We start from the raw sequence: 15,577 nt of genomic DNA, 5'->3' as shown, positions 1-15,577 counted from the left end.
TTACTACCCTTTTAGTCACATCCATCCTATCCTGCCACCCAGCCTTAGTTCTGTGAAGGTGATTCAACGAAATATGGTTCCACGAAGTTTTTAAGAGAACATAACAACCGTCTGTCTGAGGTAGATGAAATATCGAGGTGTGTGACTTTTGGTATCCCTAACCTTGTCTCAAAAACTATGGATATTTGTTATATTTTGTAATATAAGATACCATGATCATTTTCTTATATCTGAAAATGTTCTGTGTACTGAAAAGTATGCAGGCATTTTGAAGTACATATCGACCGTTCCCCGTAAATAAGATTCATATACTACCTTTTTTTAAACTATTTTCAAGTGCAAACGGTTAAATCCATGTTTTCATATTGAAGCTAGATGCCTGCCTGCCCAAAGCTATTTTAATGACAAATTCTATTTATACCTATCCAAGATCAAACTTATGTGAGCCAATTACGTTTACAGCTCAAATGTTTGCCCCAACATACACACGGTCGCACCTAATCATCTTGTCAAACGCGTAAGTCACACATCATCCACCAGAAAGCGTAACCGAACGGTGGCGTGTTTTCATCCGGATATAAAGGCCGTATCCTGGCAGCCAAACCCATCCGCACACTAAGCCCTTTTCTCCTTGGCAACAACTGCTCCCCCTCTGCTTCCATACGCTGTTGCGAACTGTTGCGCTCTACGGCCACACCTGTACGCACATAGCAACCTGACACGTTGGCAAAGTATATTCCGGAGATGATGGAACGCACAACGTTACGTCCAGCGAACAAACAAGCGAACAAACAAGCGAATAAAAGTGGAACATTTTTGCAAATCATTATCGTACCATTTTTCACACTCGCTACCCCACATTGCATCAACGGTTCGAGTCAATCGAAAACGGTTCGAGGACGGTTGGTGAGGTGTAAATGTAAATGAAACGTTTGTGGTCCGATCAGTATGACATAGAGATGATCTTATTGCTTTGAACGAGTAATCGGAATTCGTTTGTAAGGGTAGTGTCATACGAATAGTTTCAATTTCCTATACTACTGTTGAATATGCTATATTATTTAGAAATCCAGTATATCTGTATTGTATTGAAAATTCCATGGAAAAAGCCATGGATTATATGGATTATAATAAATTTCTTACCTTCAATGTATAGACAATCGTATTTGCTATTTTCTATAAATACAACAAAAACAGTTAAAATTAAAAGCTTAATAATTAAATAAAAAGGCATCTTTTAATATTCATTTTCTTACATTCACTTTTATTTATCTAATTTTTAACTAGTACTAAGGTCATATCCAAGCAATAAACGGTTTTTAGTGACTTTAATGCAATTGGCTCATTTTCTGGATTCTTTATGATGTTAAATGAAACGTAATGTGCACAATTCATAAAATAACGTAACCTTTCTGAAAGTTCGCATTGGAACGTCAAATTTCCTCGTACTTTTAAGCGAAACATTACAACGCGCAAATTGCGAGGCAAGCTAGAAAAAATCGGTTGCTTTTTGTCGATTTTGTTTGTGTGTAGGAATAGAAAATTGTTTATATCATTTCATTTTTCTGTTTATTTTAAAGGAAATGTGATTATAGCGTTGTCACTTAAATATATTTTTGGACAAGCAATATTCTATTGAAAAAATGTAAATGCGTTGATACATAAATTAGGATTATTTTACATATTTTCTTATGAAACGTCATTAATTACTGTGGTAAGAGCTATTGAAATGATTAAGAATCATATGATTATGGTAAACAAATGTCTCATTGTTTAGTAACTTCTGGTTGTATAAAATATTAACTAAACGCTTACAAATCTTTAATTACAGGGTGTACCAAATTTGATATCTTATACTTGATTATTACTTTAGCTAAATAATTTTGTATTTTTGAGATTTTTTTTTATATATACTTCTAAGCAAAACATGTTGTTTTCAAATCGTTGCTTAAAGTTCACTTTATTGTTTATTTAATTTATTTCATAATTTTACAGGTTAAATACTATCCAAAATCACAAGTAATAATGAAGGTATCATTAAAGCCCTCCACAAGAAGGAGCTGATTTGCATTCCGCCCGTACCCATTCATTTCCCCCCCTCCCCCCTCACCCCACCCCACTACTAGCGTGAAAGGTCACTGTTATCCCTCGAGCAATGCCATCGCAGAGGCCTACAATGGCCGGATAAGCGATAGGAACACAAACCGGAAGCTGTCGATTCCGGTACGGTCCCCGTTGACAGTGTGGGTTTCCGGTGAGGATTTGAGCCGGCGCGAAACGTTCCACCGTTCCAGGTGTTTGGAGTGTCGGAGCTAGTCTTACCCAAGCCTACGGTATCCAAAGCAATGTACACACAATCATACACACACACACACATGGACACACACACTCATCCACGCACATCCGCGTATTGCGCGTTTAAGCCACGCTGCACACAAACCCGGCAGGAAGGAAAACGCGGAAAACCAACAGACTATCAGCGGTCATAAATAATAAATTGAATTATCATTATTAATGTGCAGCAGGTATTATCATTTTCCTATAGGAGCTGATTAATATTCATGCTATATAATTTTATGAATTTGTTGTTCCTGCTGTCGGCTGTCAGCTGGCGGTTCAATCGTGCCCGACCGTACCGCGACGTGCCGCGGCGCCATATTCACGATTTGCGATCGCGACTGTCCAAGCTCAATTAAGGGTGCGGGCACGGATAGCCTGCAATAAGCCGGCATCCGCTCAGCTGTGCTTTGATTTGAAGGAAATTTTAGACCCTTCGAAGGCCCTTTCGCGCGAATTGGAATGAACTTAATTGACTGACTTGGTTGGCAGCGATGGGTCAGCATCCGCGCAATATGGCCACATCTGGAAGGTACATTAACTTCCATCATTGCTGTTCCTGTGTGCTCGCCTCGAAAATGCTACTTTGCATTTTAACTCCTTGGTGCCTAACCTCACACCCCTGTGAGGCCTCACGAACCCAACGCCCGGAGGTTTGACAAATGTGATGGCCCCCGCCACATCACGTAAGTCGATCACGACCAAGGGTTACGATTTTAGCTAAATTATGCACAACCATGTTGATCCCCGGGAGTGCTTGGGCGTCTCCGGGAGGCTTGCTCCCTTTCGCCTTCGCCACTAGACTATAATTCATTTTCGCCTTTAAAAACAACAAGCAACGGTGGTATGAGATGATGCTTGCTTTTAAAGTGCGTTACCGTGGCTTCGGTTCAAACAACGAGCAACTCCGGTGCGACAAATGAACAACGGCTGGATGTAAATGGAACCAATCACCAGGGTTTACGCGACCAACGCAACGCGTTCTCAAATTTATTATGCAATGTTGTTCGAACGGTAAAAATTATTATGAATAACAAGCTCCAAGTCCCTAGGAACCGGTCACTCTGGTTGTTCATGAACAAACGCGCAAACCGTCTCACGTGTACAACCACCCCGAACCCATCACAATTTATGCAAAGTAAGTAAAAACAGATTTTGCGTTCACTGTGAGTGATTTATTTTCGGACCAGAAGTGCAAACGGATGGTGTTTTGAGTTGTGTTGAGAGGCTTCGTGTTCGTGTGCAACCTTAGTTTAGTAGAGGAAGAGTGAAGAATTATTAATTATAGAGCAACATTGTGCTACTCATTAGGAGCAGAGTGTCCTGATGGAATGATGTCTTATGCTGATTTTTTGCAGGCAGACGATTGCTTAAAGCGCCAGAATGGCAACATAAATTAATGTTGACTGAATTTAAACTATAGTGCTTTTTTAAAATTTCACTTTCATAACAATTATAAATACCATCAAGCTATAATAAATTAATTCACTTTTTAAAATATTCACAAAAAAGAACCTAAGTTTTTCAAATACGTAATAAAAAACAAGATTACGGAATCAAAAAAGATTTAAAGAGAATACAACACGAATTAATAATATGAGAATACGAAAAGAATTAATCGAAGAAAAGAGAGAATGCTTAAATTAATTAAAAAAATAGTACGAAATATTAATACTAAATACGAAATTTTTAATTAAAAACAAACGCCACAAAAACACATGAACAATGCTCACAAAAAATGCGACACACATCAAAAGAAACTAAACCTTAAATAACAAAAAAAACAACAAAATAAAAATCAAATCAATCAAGCACTAGGGAATGATGGAATGCTTGAATTATCAATATAGCTGTTAACAATAATGAAACAAAAAAAGTGCTGGAAAAACCACAGAAAAAAACAACATAAATTTACACAAAGCAATACAAAAAATACATAGAAATAGAGCAAATAACAAAAACGGACCAAATAAAATCATAAAAAGAGTTATTTGAAACTGATTATAAGAATTAATAATAAAAACGGATTAATGTAAAATATCACTTCAATCACAGTCTATACGGATGAAATACAAACGCATAATTTACAAATTCTACACACCTATTCAGCATAATACAAATATTAATACAAAACATAATACAAATACTAATGAATCTTTCCCACGAATTCTATTGATTATTCGATTGCAAAATGGAAAACCTGGTATATATAGCTTACCTGATGCCAAACGTCAATCACGCATTAGAAGTCGTCACACGACTCAACCACAAAGTTCCTAACAAATACGGTAGAAATGATGAGTTTGAGGAAAAATAATCGTATAATGTTGTTAAATTCCACTACATTCATAAAATTGTGATATTCGCATGTTTTCCCTTTTTACACAACAAGGGCACAAACGCTCCAAATTAATAATTATGCTGATGTTTAATTATAAAATCTCGAAGTTTATTAACTTATTTTAAATGCTTAATCATTACTACCTGAAGTAGAAAATAAAACTATTCCACTAAACTCACCCTCAGACTGACCATCGCCGCAATGCGTCGCATTCGTAACTGTGAACAGATAATTCTAAACATGCCTTAGACATAAAGAAGATTTGTGTCGGGTGTGATTTGGCTGTTGGGTGGTCCGATTTGGCCACCATTTGGCCAGCACGTTCAGACCCACGCACACTCACACACCCACATACACACGCTCAGACACACGCTGTACACTGGTTTTACCTTTGGTTATGAATTCAATCAGATCAGATCAGAGCGGTAAAAAGGGGGCTTGTGTTGCGAATGTTTCGATAATAATTACAGCAATGGTTTTGTTATTTTCCTTTTTCATTTTGACACACTAGGTAAAATTATACACTATTAACGAACGAACAGAAAACGAACGTAGAGCACGTATTTATAGTAGCTAGTTATTGTACAACGATACGGAGTGTGAAATAAATTATAAGTATTCGTTAGCGAATCGGCCCCGGGTTTGCAACGACGGGTGCAGACAGATGAAGAGGACAATATTTTTACAGGCCTTGTTTAATGCTTTTACTCCTTCTCTGTCCACCTTGGTTCCATCGTCCCGGGAGCCATTATAACGATGTGAGTATTTAATTCGGTATCAGAGATTCGTTTGTGTTTACTTCGTTCTTTTTACATGTTTTTGTTTTCTTTCTTCCTTCCCCTTTTTCCCCTCTCTTTCTCTCTCTTTCTCTCTCTCTCCCTCTCTTTCCCTCTCTTTTCCTCTTTCTCGTTTTGCAATTTTACTAGCTCAGTAGTGTTTACTGTTTTAATTTAAAAATTAGACTTAGCTTCATAAGTATTAATCAGTACTGTGATGTTGTGTTTGTGTTTTTAAAGAGTTTTTCTCTTCCTTTTCTACACCTTACATCTTAAACGCTAGCTAGCTCTCTCTTTTTTTTTATTTCCATACTTATTCGCTTCTGTTTACTCTCGCTCAAAACGAGCCTTCCTTTTTTGTTGCTGTTTTGTTATGTTTGTTTGTTGCCTGCTTGCGTCCTATTTGTACACCTCATGAACCCCTTAACCTGTTTAATTTGATTTATGTTTCCTTTGTACACTGCGTTATTTTGTCACTTTTTCTGTTCTGCTCTCGCTGTTTCATGTATTTGGCTGGCTTTATTATTTGTAGCTGCTTACATTTCGATTGTAATGTTTGTTTCACTATCTTGTTCCATTGATTTATTCAGTTTTGGATGTTCTAGCTCTTGTTTTGCGTTTGTGTTTTTGCTGCAGTTTTGATTACACGTTTGACACAAGCATTACTTTCTCGCAAGCTTGATTGATGAATCTGAAGTTAAATTAATCTGTTAAAGATGCTTTCGTTTTGATGTGAATTGTTTTTTTTTTTGTTTTATCATTTTCATTTTAACAACACGTTTACCTGCACCGTTTTGATTTTCAAACAATTGGCCACCTAGTTTTTTTAATTACCTTTAACTTTTCCTGCAAACTGTCTTAAGCTGCTCTTGCAAGCTTGCCTTCATTTTTGTTTTTTTTTTCTGTCGAATTTACATTATATATGAATATGAACCTTTGAAAGTTTGAATATGTATAAGTATATATATATATATATAGTAATATTTATAGATGTATGTATATTTAGCGCTGCAACCCGCGAGTGATTGTAGCATTTGAGATTCTTGATTTGTTTTGCATTTTGTTTTAAACCTTCTTTTAAATGTTTATTTGTTTTTTTTTTAATTAATGTACTTACATTGGGTTTTAAGAACCTTCTTCGCTCTGTCCATATCCATGTGCTACTTCTCTGTCTCACTTTCTCATACTTTCTCACAACCGGGCAACGTAGATGTGATCGCTAGACAGACGGGGGAATAGAACGCCAAGGGCTGTTCGGTCCAGTACGCTCCAGTTCACGCTGCTCTAGAACTTTGTCGATAAAATCGCGCTTACTTGCAGCTCATTTCAAACACTTGACAACATGAGTGGCATAGTGAGCGGCGTTCTAAACAGCTTGCGGTCTCGTCTCATCGCATCACGACAACTTCAGACACCTCGACACCGTAATTACACATTATGCTAGCAAAGTTTTATCACAGTCAACACAGCGTTCAAACACGCTATTTATCAGAATATTTAAAAAAAAGTGAGGAAGAAAGAAAAATAAAAGAAGAAAGATACATTACAGTAACTTTATTTAGTAAAAAAAGGATACATCACTGTCCGATCGTTGACTGTCCTGGCCAAATTAAATATGAAATTTAATTACCCGCCCATGCATGGTCAATTATGATCGGTATCATTCTATATTTAAATCAAATTATATTTAAATGCAAAAAGTAAACGACCCAAATTACTAAATATCTACAAAATTCAAGTTTCTACTTCGCGCTAAATAATATTTTTCAAATTGTAATTTATCAAATCCTATACTTTTCACTAATTAACCTATCACTTAGTCATTGCAATATCCATATCAGAATACTGACTCATGTTAGCATGTATGATAAAATGTGATAGCTGAACGACCGGACAGGTACTTTATATAATGTTTAAACCAACTTACCTTCTTATTCTTGAGAAAATTACATCCGCGCCGCTATTTGGCAGTTGTGGAATAGCTATCCGAACACCACACTTTACACCAGATGTCCATCCGCATCCGTGAAGCCGAACGACGCATTGAACGAGCTCAGGTTGGTACTGCTCGGATCGTACGTACCGATCAGTAAACTGTTGCCCAAGCTGCTAGTCCCACCGGTGCCTCCGTTCGGGCCATTGCCCGCCACTGCCGCGCCCAGGAAAGTGCTGCCAACGAGCGGCAGCCCGGGCACACCGCCTACCAGCGGTACCGGCGATGGGTTCTGGACCGCAATCAGCTGAGCACCGTGCTGGAGCTGCTGGTGCTGGCTGCTGTTGCTGGCGCTGCTGTTACGCTTCGGATCCTTCAGTATGCCCTGCAGCGGTTTCGGTGCCGGGACGGGCGCTTGCGACGGACCGAGGACCGTGTTGCTCAGGCTGCTGCTCATGTGCTGCGGCGAGGAGGAGCTTTCGTTCACTACCGACTGGGCGTGGTAGGTAACGTCCGGCGGTGGAACCATCGGACGGGATGTGCGCGTGAGCGTGCCAGTATTCTTGGGCAGTGCCGGTATTACCGGTGGTGGCGGGGTGGACATTTCCATTGCCGAATAATCCTGCTGCTGAGTTTTGGGAAACAGGAGAGAACGTGCAAGAAAGATACTAAGTATCTAGGTTCGGGATACGTTGAGAAACGATAGCAAAAAAGACACATACCATTGGAGGGTAGGACAGGTAGCGGTCACTGTTCATGTTGTAGTAGGACCCGTCGAACGGTGGTCCAGGGGACGGAGCTGTTACGTAGCTGCTGCGCTCGATCATCTGATCGTCGTGGCTGCGCTGCTGATAGTTCACTGGGTTGTGCCGGGGATGGGGCAAGGTACGTGCGTAAGCTATATAGCACAAGCGTCAAAATACATTAAAAATTTAAACGGTTAAAGATAAATGTTGCATTTTTGACTCCTTCAGAATGGAACCACTATGAGCACTCTCTCAAAGAGCCATCCAGACGGGGTTATAATAATAACGCTCGTTAGAGTCTAGAATCGGAAGAAGAGAGATCGTAAACCCACCTCCATTGATATTGTTAGGGTACGGGGGAAGCGTGCCCTCCTTTTGATAGCGTGGCGGTGGCATATCCCCATTCTCTACCAGATATGTCGAAGCAGATTTGCTGGTAGTGTCATCCTGTTAATTGTTCGTTTGTGCGCGATGAGAGTTATGGTCGATGGGGAAAGAAGGAAGATGGAAATAATACGTAGAAGAACTCGTTAGACTTTGGCAACACACACACACACACACACACACACACACACACACACACACACACACACACACACACACACACACACACACACACACACACACACACACACACACACACACACACACACACACACACACACACACACACACACACACACACACACACACACACACACACACACACACACACACACACACACACACACACACACACACACACACACACACACACACACACACACACACACACACACACACACACACACACACACACACACACACACACACACACACACACACACACACACACACACACACACACACACACACACACACACACACACACACAAACACACACACGCACACACACGCACACACACGCACAGCTCCTCGTGATGAACATGAGAGCTGGCAACGGTTTGAATGAAGCTGCATGCTTGTTTCGAAGGGTTAAAAGGCACCTACCGTGTAGTCAGGACGATTAGCGTCGGTCGAGTAAGCGTCACTCTTTTCCGAGACACTAGACAGCGTTTCGCCTGTAACAAAATGACGAATGTTTAGTACGAGGAATGGTAGAACAAGAAGAAAAAAAGGGTTGGCACACGACTGCTTTGCTGTCTACGATTTCGATGGTGCGACGAGGTGCGTTCTTTTCCACGACACTGCTAAACAATGTTGCAGCTCGTAGCCGACATACAGGGTATTAGTAGAAGATTTTGAATTTAGTTTCAGCGTAAGGTTACAAAAAAACAAGCCATGGAGTTAGCAGTTCCAGACAAAAATCAGCAACCAAATGAATGAACTTATTTCCAATTACTCATCTCGCAGGAGATCGTGTTAGTCTATCAAGGTGGATGGTTACACTTACCTTTTGCTCGTTTGCGTAAAATACACCAAATAACAAGCCCAGCATTCACTGCCAGCAGGCATAGAGCGGCCAGAGCGATACAGAAAATAACAAAACTAGGAATTTCGGCACTCTGTACCATCTCGGGAACGTCGACGGCAGGGCCTGAGTGTAAGAGTTTTGTAAGTATCATGAAAAGAAATAAAAATAATAAATAAACCAAATTAATAAATAAATATGCAAAAAAAACTGAATAGAATAATTAGTATCAATAGTACAAAAAAATATCAAAAGTGAAAATAATACTATCTTAAATCCATTGTTCATTGAAAGACTGCAAGCATGACAAAAATATTCGTGAAATAAGCTACTGAACTAAAGTACAACGTTAAAGTAACGCTCTTGCACAACAAAACGTTAAAAATATGAATAGACAGACTGCAGCAAACAAATAATCATACTTTTCCTGGAACAAAACATGATAAAAATGCTCAAAAACAAAAACTTCAAAAACCCATGTCAGTTAGCTTGTTTTGACAACATCGCAGAAACAATGCAGGCCTTTTTTGTGTAGCAATATTAAATTGACTCTCTAGCGCACAACACGACCTAATCCTAGCATGTTCGATGAAGCAAAACATATTTCCACCATTCTGTGATTACTTTATTATATCAAGCGAATCAAGCGCATGTGAACAAAATGGAAACTATTTGACGTGTAGAAAACAGAGCGTGCTTCAAAATGTACAATGGAGTGGAGGTTATCAAAAAAAGTTATGTTTTTTATCGCATGAAAATCCGCTCAATGTGAACAATGTTTGAAATAGCTTTATACGCTGTTATTGCATTTTTTATGGCATACAATGTAAAAGCAACAACTGTACAAGATTAAAACAGCCATTTTTGCTTTCCAACTTCAAACCGTCATGAATCAATCGATGACAACGTTTCCAAAGAAAAATAAATAAATAAACCAGTAGTCGGAAATCATTATCCCAAGTCCTTTTTGCTGTGAAACCGATTTTCTTGCTAGTACGTACAAACCACTGATCGCTCTCTTCCTTACAACTGCAACTGCAATTTACATCGTTATCGTTTCCCACTGAATGCACCCGTAACAAGTGGCTAATGGTGCGTTTAGCCGGGGAAATCGGAAGCAAATGTATCGATCCGTCGCCCAACACGCAACGAGCATCGTCGAGGGTCGAGCAACTATCATTAGCTGTCCTAGCGTCTATAAACGTATGTGTTTGTGTGTGAATGTGCAGTATGAGTGAGTGTAGAGCGCAAAGAGATAGAGTTGTGTCAAATGGATGGCAATGATGAAGATGATTGATGGATCGATACAGCATCTACCCGGTTGAGGGACAATCTCAAGCCGGCGTAGAGTCAATGCATCGAAGACGACGACAACGATGTGACGCATTTACTTGTCGGACCAACTGCACACCCTTCACCCTACATTCTTCGAGACAAGTTGTCAAACGTCTCGGGGGAAATCGAGCAGACGAGCTTATACAAATGAGTTCATCCCGCGCACAGTGGGCGCTTGGCGAGGAAAAATGTCCACAGAATCAGTTATAACTATTCATTCGATTCAGAGGTAATTTATTGAGTATTGAAGGAATCTTAAGAAACAATTTTGCAAATATGCAAAATAAGATGAATTTGATTATTTAATCATAAAAATAGCAAATTCATGAGCAATTATTTGCAGAAAACCAAGCAGCTCTGGATAATTTTGCTTGTACTTCGAAAAGTACTGGGCGTCTCCATTGAGAGAAATCGAAGAATGGAGGGCAAAAACCTTTACAAATAATACTTATCGTTGAAATTATATAATTTGAATTACAGAAACAAATATGTTTGTATCTTATCAATAAATAGTAGCAAAACTGATAAATGTTTTATATGTTGTTATTAAACTTAACAACATGGTTTAACAACAACAAAGTCATTAAACTTTCTGCAAAAACAAAACTTCTTCTTATTCTCATTATCGGTTTCAGAATCCCTTGGAAAAAGTCTTTCCTACCCCAGTTTCACAAGCGATTTGCCCACCATGCATTGAGGTGCTAAGGGAACCACACAGAGCAAACACGCAGGGTACGGAAAAGAACGCTTCCTCGTCGTCCACGGCTAAAACAACAACGAAATCAAGCAAGCCGTTTGCGGCACCATAAGGACACGTTACCCCGCTTGATGCGCTTGTGGACGGTGCGCCGATGGATGCAGCATCCAATCAGAATGATGTTGAGTAGCACGAGACAGATTCCGGCAGCGACACCGATTAGCAGCACGATACCGGATGCACCGATTGTGCCGCCGGTCGACTGCGAGGTGGCCGTTTTGCTGCCCAACGAAGAGGCTGGCTGGGATGGTGGCGTATCTGTTGAGTGTGCGGATTTGCCAAAAGTTTGCCGCCACAAATGCAGTTATTTAACATCACAAAATTCGAAAGTTAGCATTAAAATTGTAGGGGTTAATGTAGGTTGTACACAACAAATAAACGAGCCTGTCGCTCCTTACCTTTCGTGTGGGCACGCGTTACATCGGGCAGGTAGCGGCTGGAACCGAGCCCGTTCGATGCCATTATCGAGAAGACGTACAGCGTGTTCATCCGCAGTCCACCGATCGTCAGCTTGTACGAGTTGGGCTGGCTGTCCTCGTACCAGTACCGGTCGCTATTCAGCTCCCGATAACGGATGCGGTAGTTCGCCTTCATGCCACCGTCAAAGCCGGGCGTCCACGCGAGCGTTACCGAGTCGTGCGTAACGTTCAGCACGTTCAGGCTGACGGGTGGATCGGGCGGTGAGGTAACGTCCAGTCGTACCTTCTCCTTCACATTGCCCAGCTCGTTCCGCGCGATGCACTCGTACAGGCCGTAATCGTTCGAAGCGACCCGCTCCACCACCAGGATCGATTCGTACGTCAGCGCATCGATCTGCTTGTGCTCGACGTAGAATTTGGCCGACTGATTTACGTTCAGCACCTGGCCCGACCGGGACCAGTAGAATTTGGGCCGTGGGGCTGCCTGTGCCCGACAGGGCAGTCGCGCTCGCTCCCCGAATCCGGCCGCCGCACGCAACATTACGGGCGATTTGTCAATTTCCGGTGCAACTGTTTGGCGGGAGTGGATGAAGAATGTAAAATAAGATTACACAGTGTAATGTTTAAACGCTTTCAAAAGTCAATGTGAAGCAGCGAATGGGAAACAATCATTACAAAAGCCTTGCAATTATGGTGTCAGACACTTACACTTCACAATTAACAGAACGTCCCGGCTGGTCGGATTGGCAACGCGATTATCGGCGATGCAGCGGAAATTGCCCACATCCTCGCGGCGAGCGTTTTTCACGTGCAGATAGCTGGTTCCGTTCGCGAACGTGGTGGACGTTTTGATGGTCATATCGTATCCGATCCGCTCCCACCGTATGTGTTCTTCCGTAAGCGGTTTTCCTGTTGGGTGACAATATCGAAGCGGCTCATTCAATTAATTCAGCAACGAGGGATTATTTTCTTAAACGTTGCTTATTGATCCTATCAGAAGAATTATTTTAGTCTATGAAATTTAAAAAAATCAAATACTACTCTCTGAATATTGCATTCGATTTTGATACATGAGCGTTTTAAAGTAGAATTTTATCATTATTATTTGAGCTCTTGCCCGATAAAAGCTGTTATCTGCAATTAAATCCTTTTTTCCCCTTCATTCGTTAAACTCATTTGTTTTTATTGTTCTGAACATTCATGATAATAAGTCATCTTTATACCAGCTACGTACTAAACTGTGCAATTACATCTCAACCTACCTTCAACGGTGCACGACAGCATCGCTTCCTCGCCCGGATTGACCGTAACGTTCTCCGATATTGACTGTATCGATGCGCCATCTGTTGGAAAATGAAGCAAAGCAAAGAAGAAAAATAAATATACGTTGCCCAAAACACACCAAAAACAGCATCCGAGCTGTCCAAAACCGTTGAGAAAATAACCGTCTGCTGTTGGTGTAAAAGATTTGTTCCTGGAAGGCTGTAACTAATCAACACACGCACACCCACATCCTGCTCCCGTCTTCTAACCGCCCGCGCAAGGGAAACACCATATGTGGCGCTCTAGCCAACAGAAGGATCCCCGCTAGCAGCCGTTCTCTCGGTGTTCTCAGTGTGCTTTTATTTTCCAAAGCGAAAACTCCAACCATATTCCGGTATTGGCCCGGTAGACAATTTCATCCAGATTAATGTCCACGGGCCCGATGCATTAATCCATAAAATGTAATAAATTTTTATTTGCACCGTTGACGTATAAATGCTTCCGGACACCGGTACGGTGTTCCTGCGCATACTGTATGTGTGACACACACACACACACACCAGCACACCCGTACACGCACCATGGCGCACCCAAATGGTGGAGAAAAGGCTGGAAATCTTTCTCCCTCTCCCCAGAAGCAAAATGAAAACCATTTGTCTTTCACGCCCAATACACGCCGCTACTGACCGTTGCCATACGAGACACACACATACGCCGGTAAGCCGTTTGCAAACGGCAGAAGTCTGAGACGCAAGAGGAAAAAGGGCCGGTGTCCCCAGGCATTGATCCGTGTAACGGGTAGCAGAATGGCAAAAGCGGCTACCAGAAGCCAGGACGTGCCGGTTTGCGAAAAGTGTGCCCGGTGAGGAAAAACTGCCTCTCAAACTGTACCGGAAACAGAAGTGCGGCGCAGTGGAACACGGGCACAACGCAAACCAAAGCGGATGACAAATGCGTACGTGTGTAAGTACCACGCCCGTTGCTGCCCGTCCACTTTCCCCAGGTCTACATTCGGCAAATCGGCCAAAGAAAACTCATGTGTCACGGTTGTCTGGGAGAGTGAAAAGCGCCGAGCGAGGCTGGCAGAATGTCCGCACCGGGACGACGAACCCGACAGCACGAGTTGGACAAAGTTTGATTCATGTACTTACACTCAACTACGACGGAAATATTAATCATCGCCGACCCTTGGGAGTTGACAGCTTCGCAAGTGTAGATGCCGGTATCGTTACGGTTGAGCCGGGTAATGTTGAGGATCGGTCCCTCGGAGACGATTCGCTGGGCACCTATCGACGGGCGGGTTTTGTGGGAGAACGGGGGAAGAAAAACAGTTGCGCTCAGATTAATTTCGCTGATTAGAGGAATGGGTAGCCAAGTCCACTCACACACACACACGCACTCGCGTGTAAAAAGCTGTTTTTCCCATCCCTATTTCCTCATACGTACCGGCAGATGAAAGGATCGGTAGACCATCCTTTGTCCAGGTGTACGATATCGACATCGGATTTCCGGTAGCGACCATGGCCACGGTCAGCGGTTCACCTTCCGCTCCGACGACGGTCGACGATGGCGGTGGCTTAAACTTGGGCGGATCTGGAGGGAACGGGAAAAAGATGCAAATAAAACCGACTTAAGAGATGCAGAAAACATTCAAAGAGGATCGGCGAGCCTTTTCCGAGAAGCTCGGAGACACGTACATAGCACCTGCAGCTTGATGGCTTCGTGTACATTGCGCTGCAGCGCTTCGTTGGCGCTCTGGCACGTGTACACGTTGCCATCCATGTCCTGGCTGATGTTCACCTTCAACTCGAGCGACGATACGGTACCGCCCCATAGACCCGGTTTCGACGAATTGTTCATTCCTGTATAGCATGGGCGATAGAAGCAACAAACAAACAAACAAAAACACAACCGATAAAACAGATGGTAAAGAAGGCTTCTGCCAACGATTTTGCAGCAATTCAGCAGGTATCCCCATCCCTGCAAAGGCATCCCCATGCCCAGCGATTCGGGCCAGCAGCACTTACCGTCCACAGCGATGCCATCGCGCCACCACGAAATCGTGGCGGGCGGATTGCTCGAGCTCGAGTCACAGATCAGCGTCGCCTCGATGCCGGGCTTCAGCTCCGGTGGAATGATTTTGATTTTTACCGTCTCTGGTGGGACTGGAACAAAGGGCGAAGGAAGAAGGAAACGGTTAAATCGTGTTTGCCGCTGCGCTTGGCCAGCCCGGATCAAAGAAAATGCTCTCGCAAGAAG

The 15,577-nt window shown here is 42.1% G+C and overlaps 1 protein-coding gene across 6 annotated transcripts in view; it reads right to left on the bottom strand.

Annotated features, from left to right (window-relative positions):
• Positions 1–4,764: 4,764 nt before the first annotated feature.
• Positions 4,765–15,577, bottom strand: part of LOC120902015 (nephrin-like) — a 79,304-nt gene continuing 68,491 nt past the window's right edge. For 4 of the 6 annotated variants that reach the window (XM_040310440.1, XM_040310441.1, XM_040310444.1 and 1 more), the window contains exons 13-25: positions 15,346–15,483; positions 15,016–15,180; positions 14,765–14,911; positions 14,470–14,604; positions 13,318–13,398; positions 12,764–12,964; positions 12,035–12,625; positions 11,700–11,894; positions 9,124–9,194; positions 8,466–8,580; positions 8,110–8,285; positions 7,382–8,015; positions 4,765–6,935 (exon numbers count right to left, since the gene is read on the bottom strand). In XM_040310440.1, the coding sequence (XP_040166374.1) occupies positions 7,455–8,015; positions 8,110–8,285; positions 8,466–8,580; positions 9,124–9,194; positions 11,700–11,894; positions 12,035–12,625; positions 12,764–12,964; positions 13,318–13,398; positions 14,470–14,604; positions 14,765–14,911; positions 15,016–15,180; positions 15,346–15,483 (2,576 nt within the window). In that variant the 3' untranslated portion in view covers positions 4,765–6,935; positions 7,382–7,454. Of the gene's footprint in view, positions 6,936–7,381; positions 8,016–8,109; positions 8,286–8,465; positions 8,581–9,123; positions 9,195–9,526; positions 9,671–11,699; positions 11,895–12,034; positions 12,626–12,763; positions 12,965–13,317; positions 13,399–14,469; positions 14,605–14,764; positions 14,912–15,015; positions 15,181–15,345; positions 15,484–15,577 lie in introns of all 6 variants that reach the window. The other 2 variants (XM_040310445.1, XM_040310446.1) reach the window with 2 other exon arrangements.

The sequence above is a fragment of the Anopheles arabiensis genome, chromosome 3 (assembly GCF_016920715.1).
Source record: "Anopheles arabiensis isolate DONGOLA chromosome 3, AaraD3, whole genome shotgun sequence".
NCBI classification, from domain to species: Eukaryota; Metazoa; Arthropoda; class Insecta; order Diptera; family Culicidae; genus Anopheles; species Anopheles arabiensis.
This window is presented reverse-complemented; position numbering and strand designations above follow the sequence as displayed.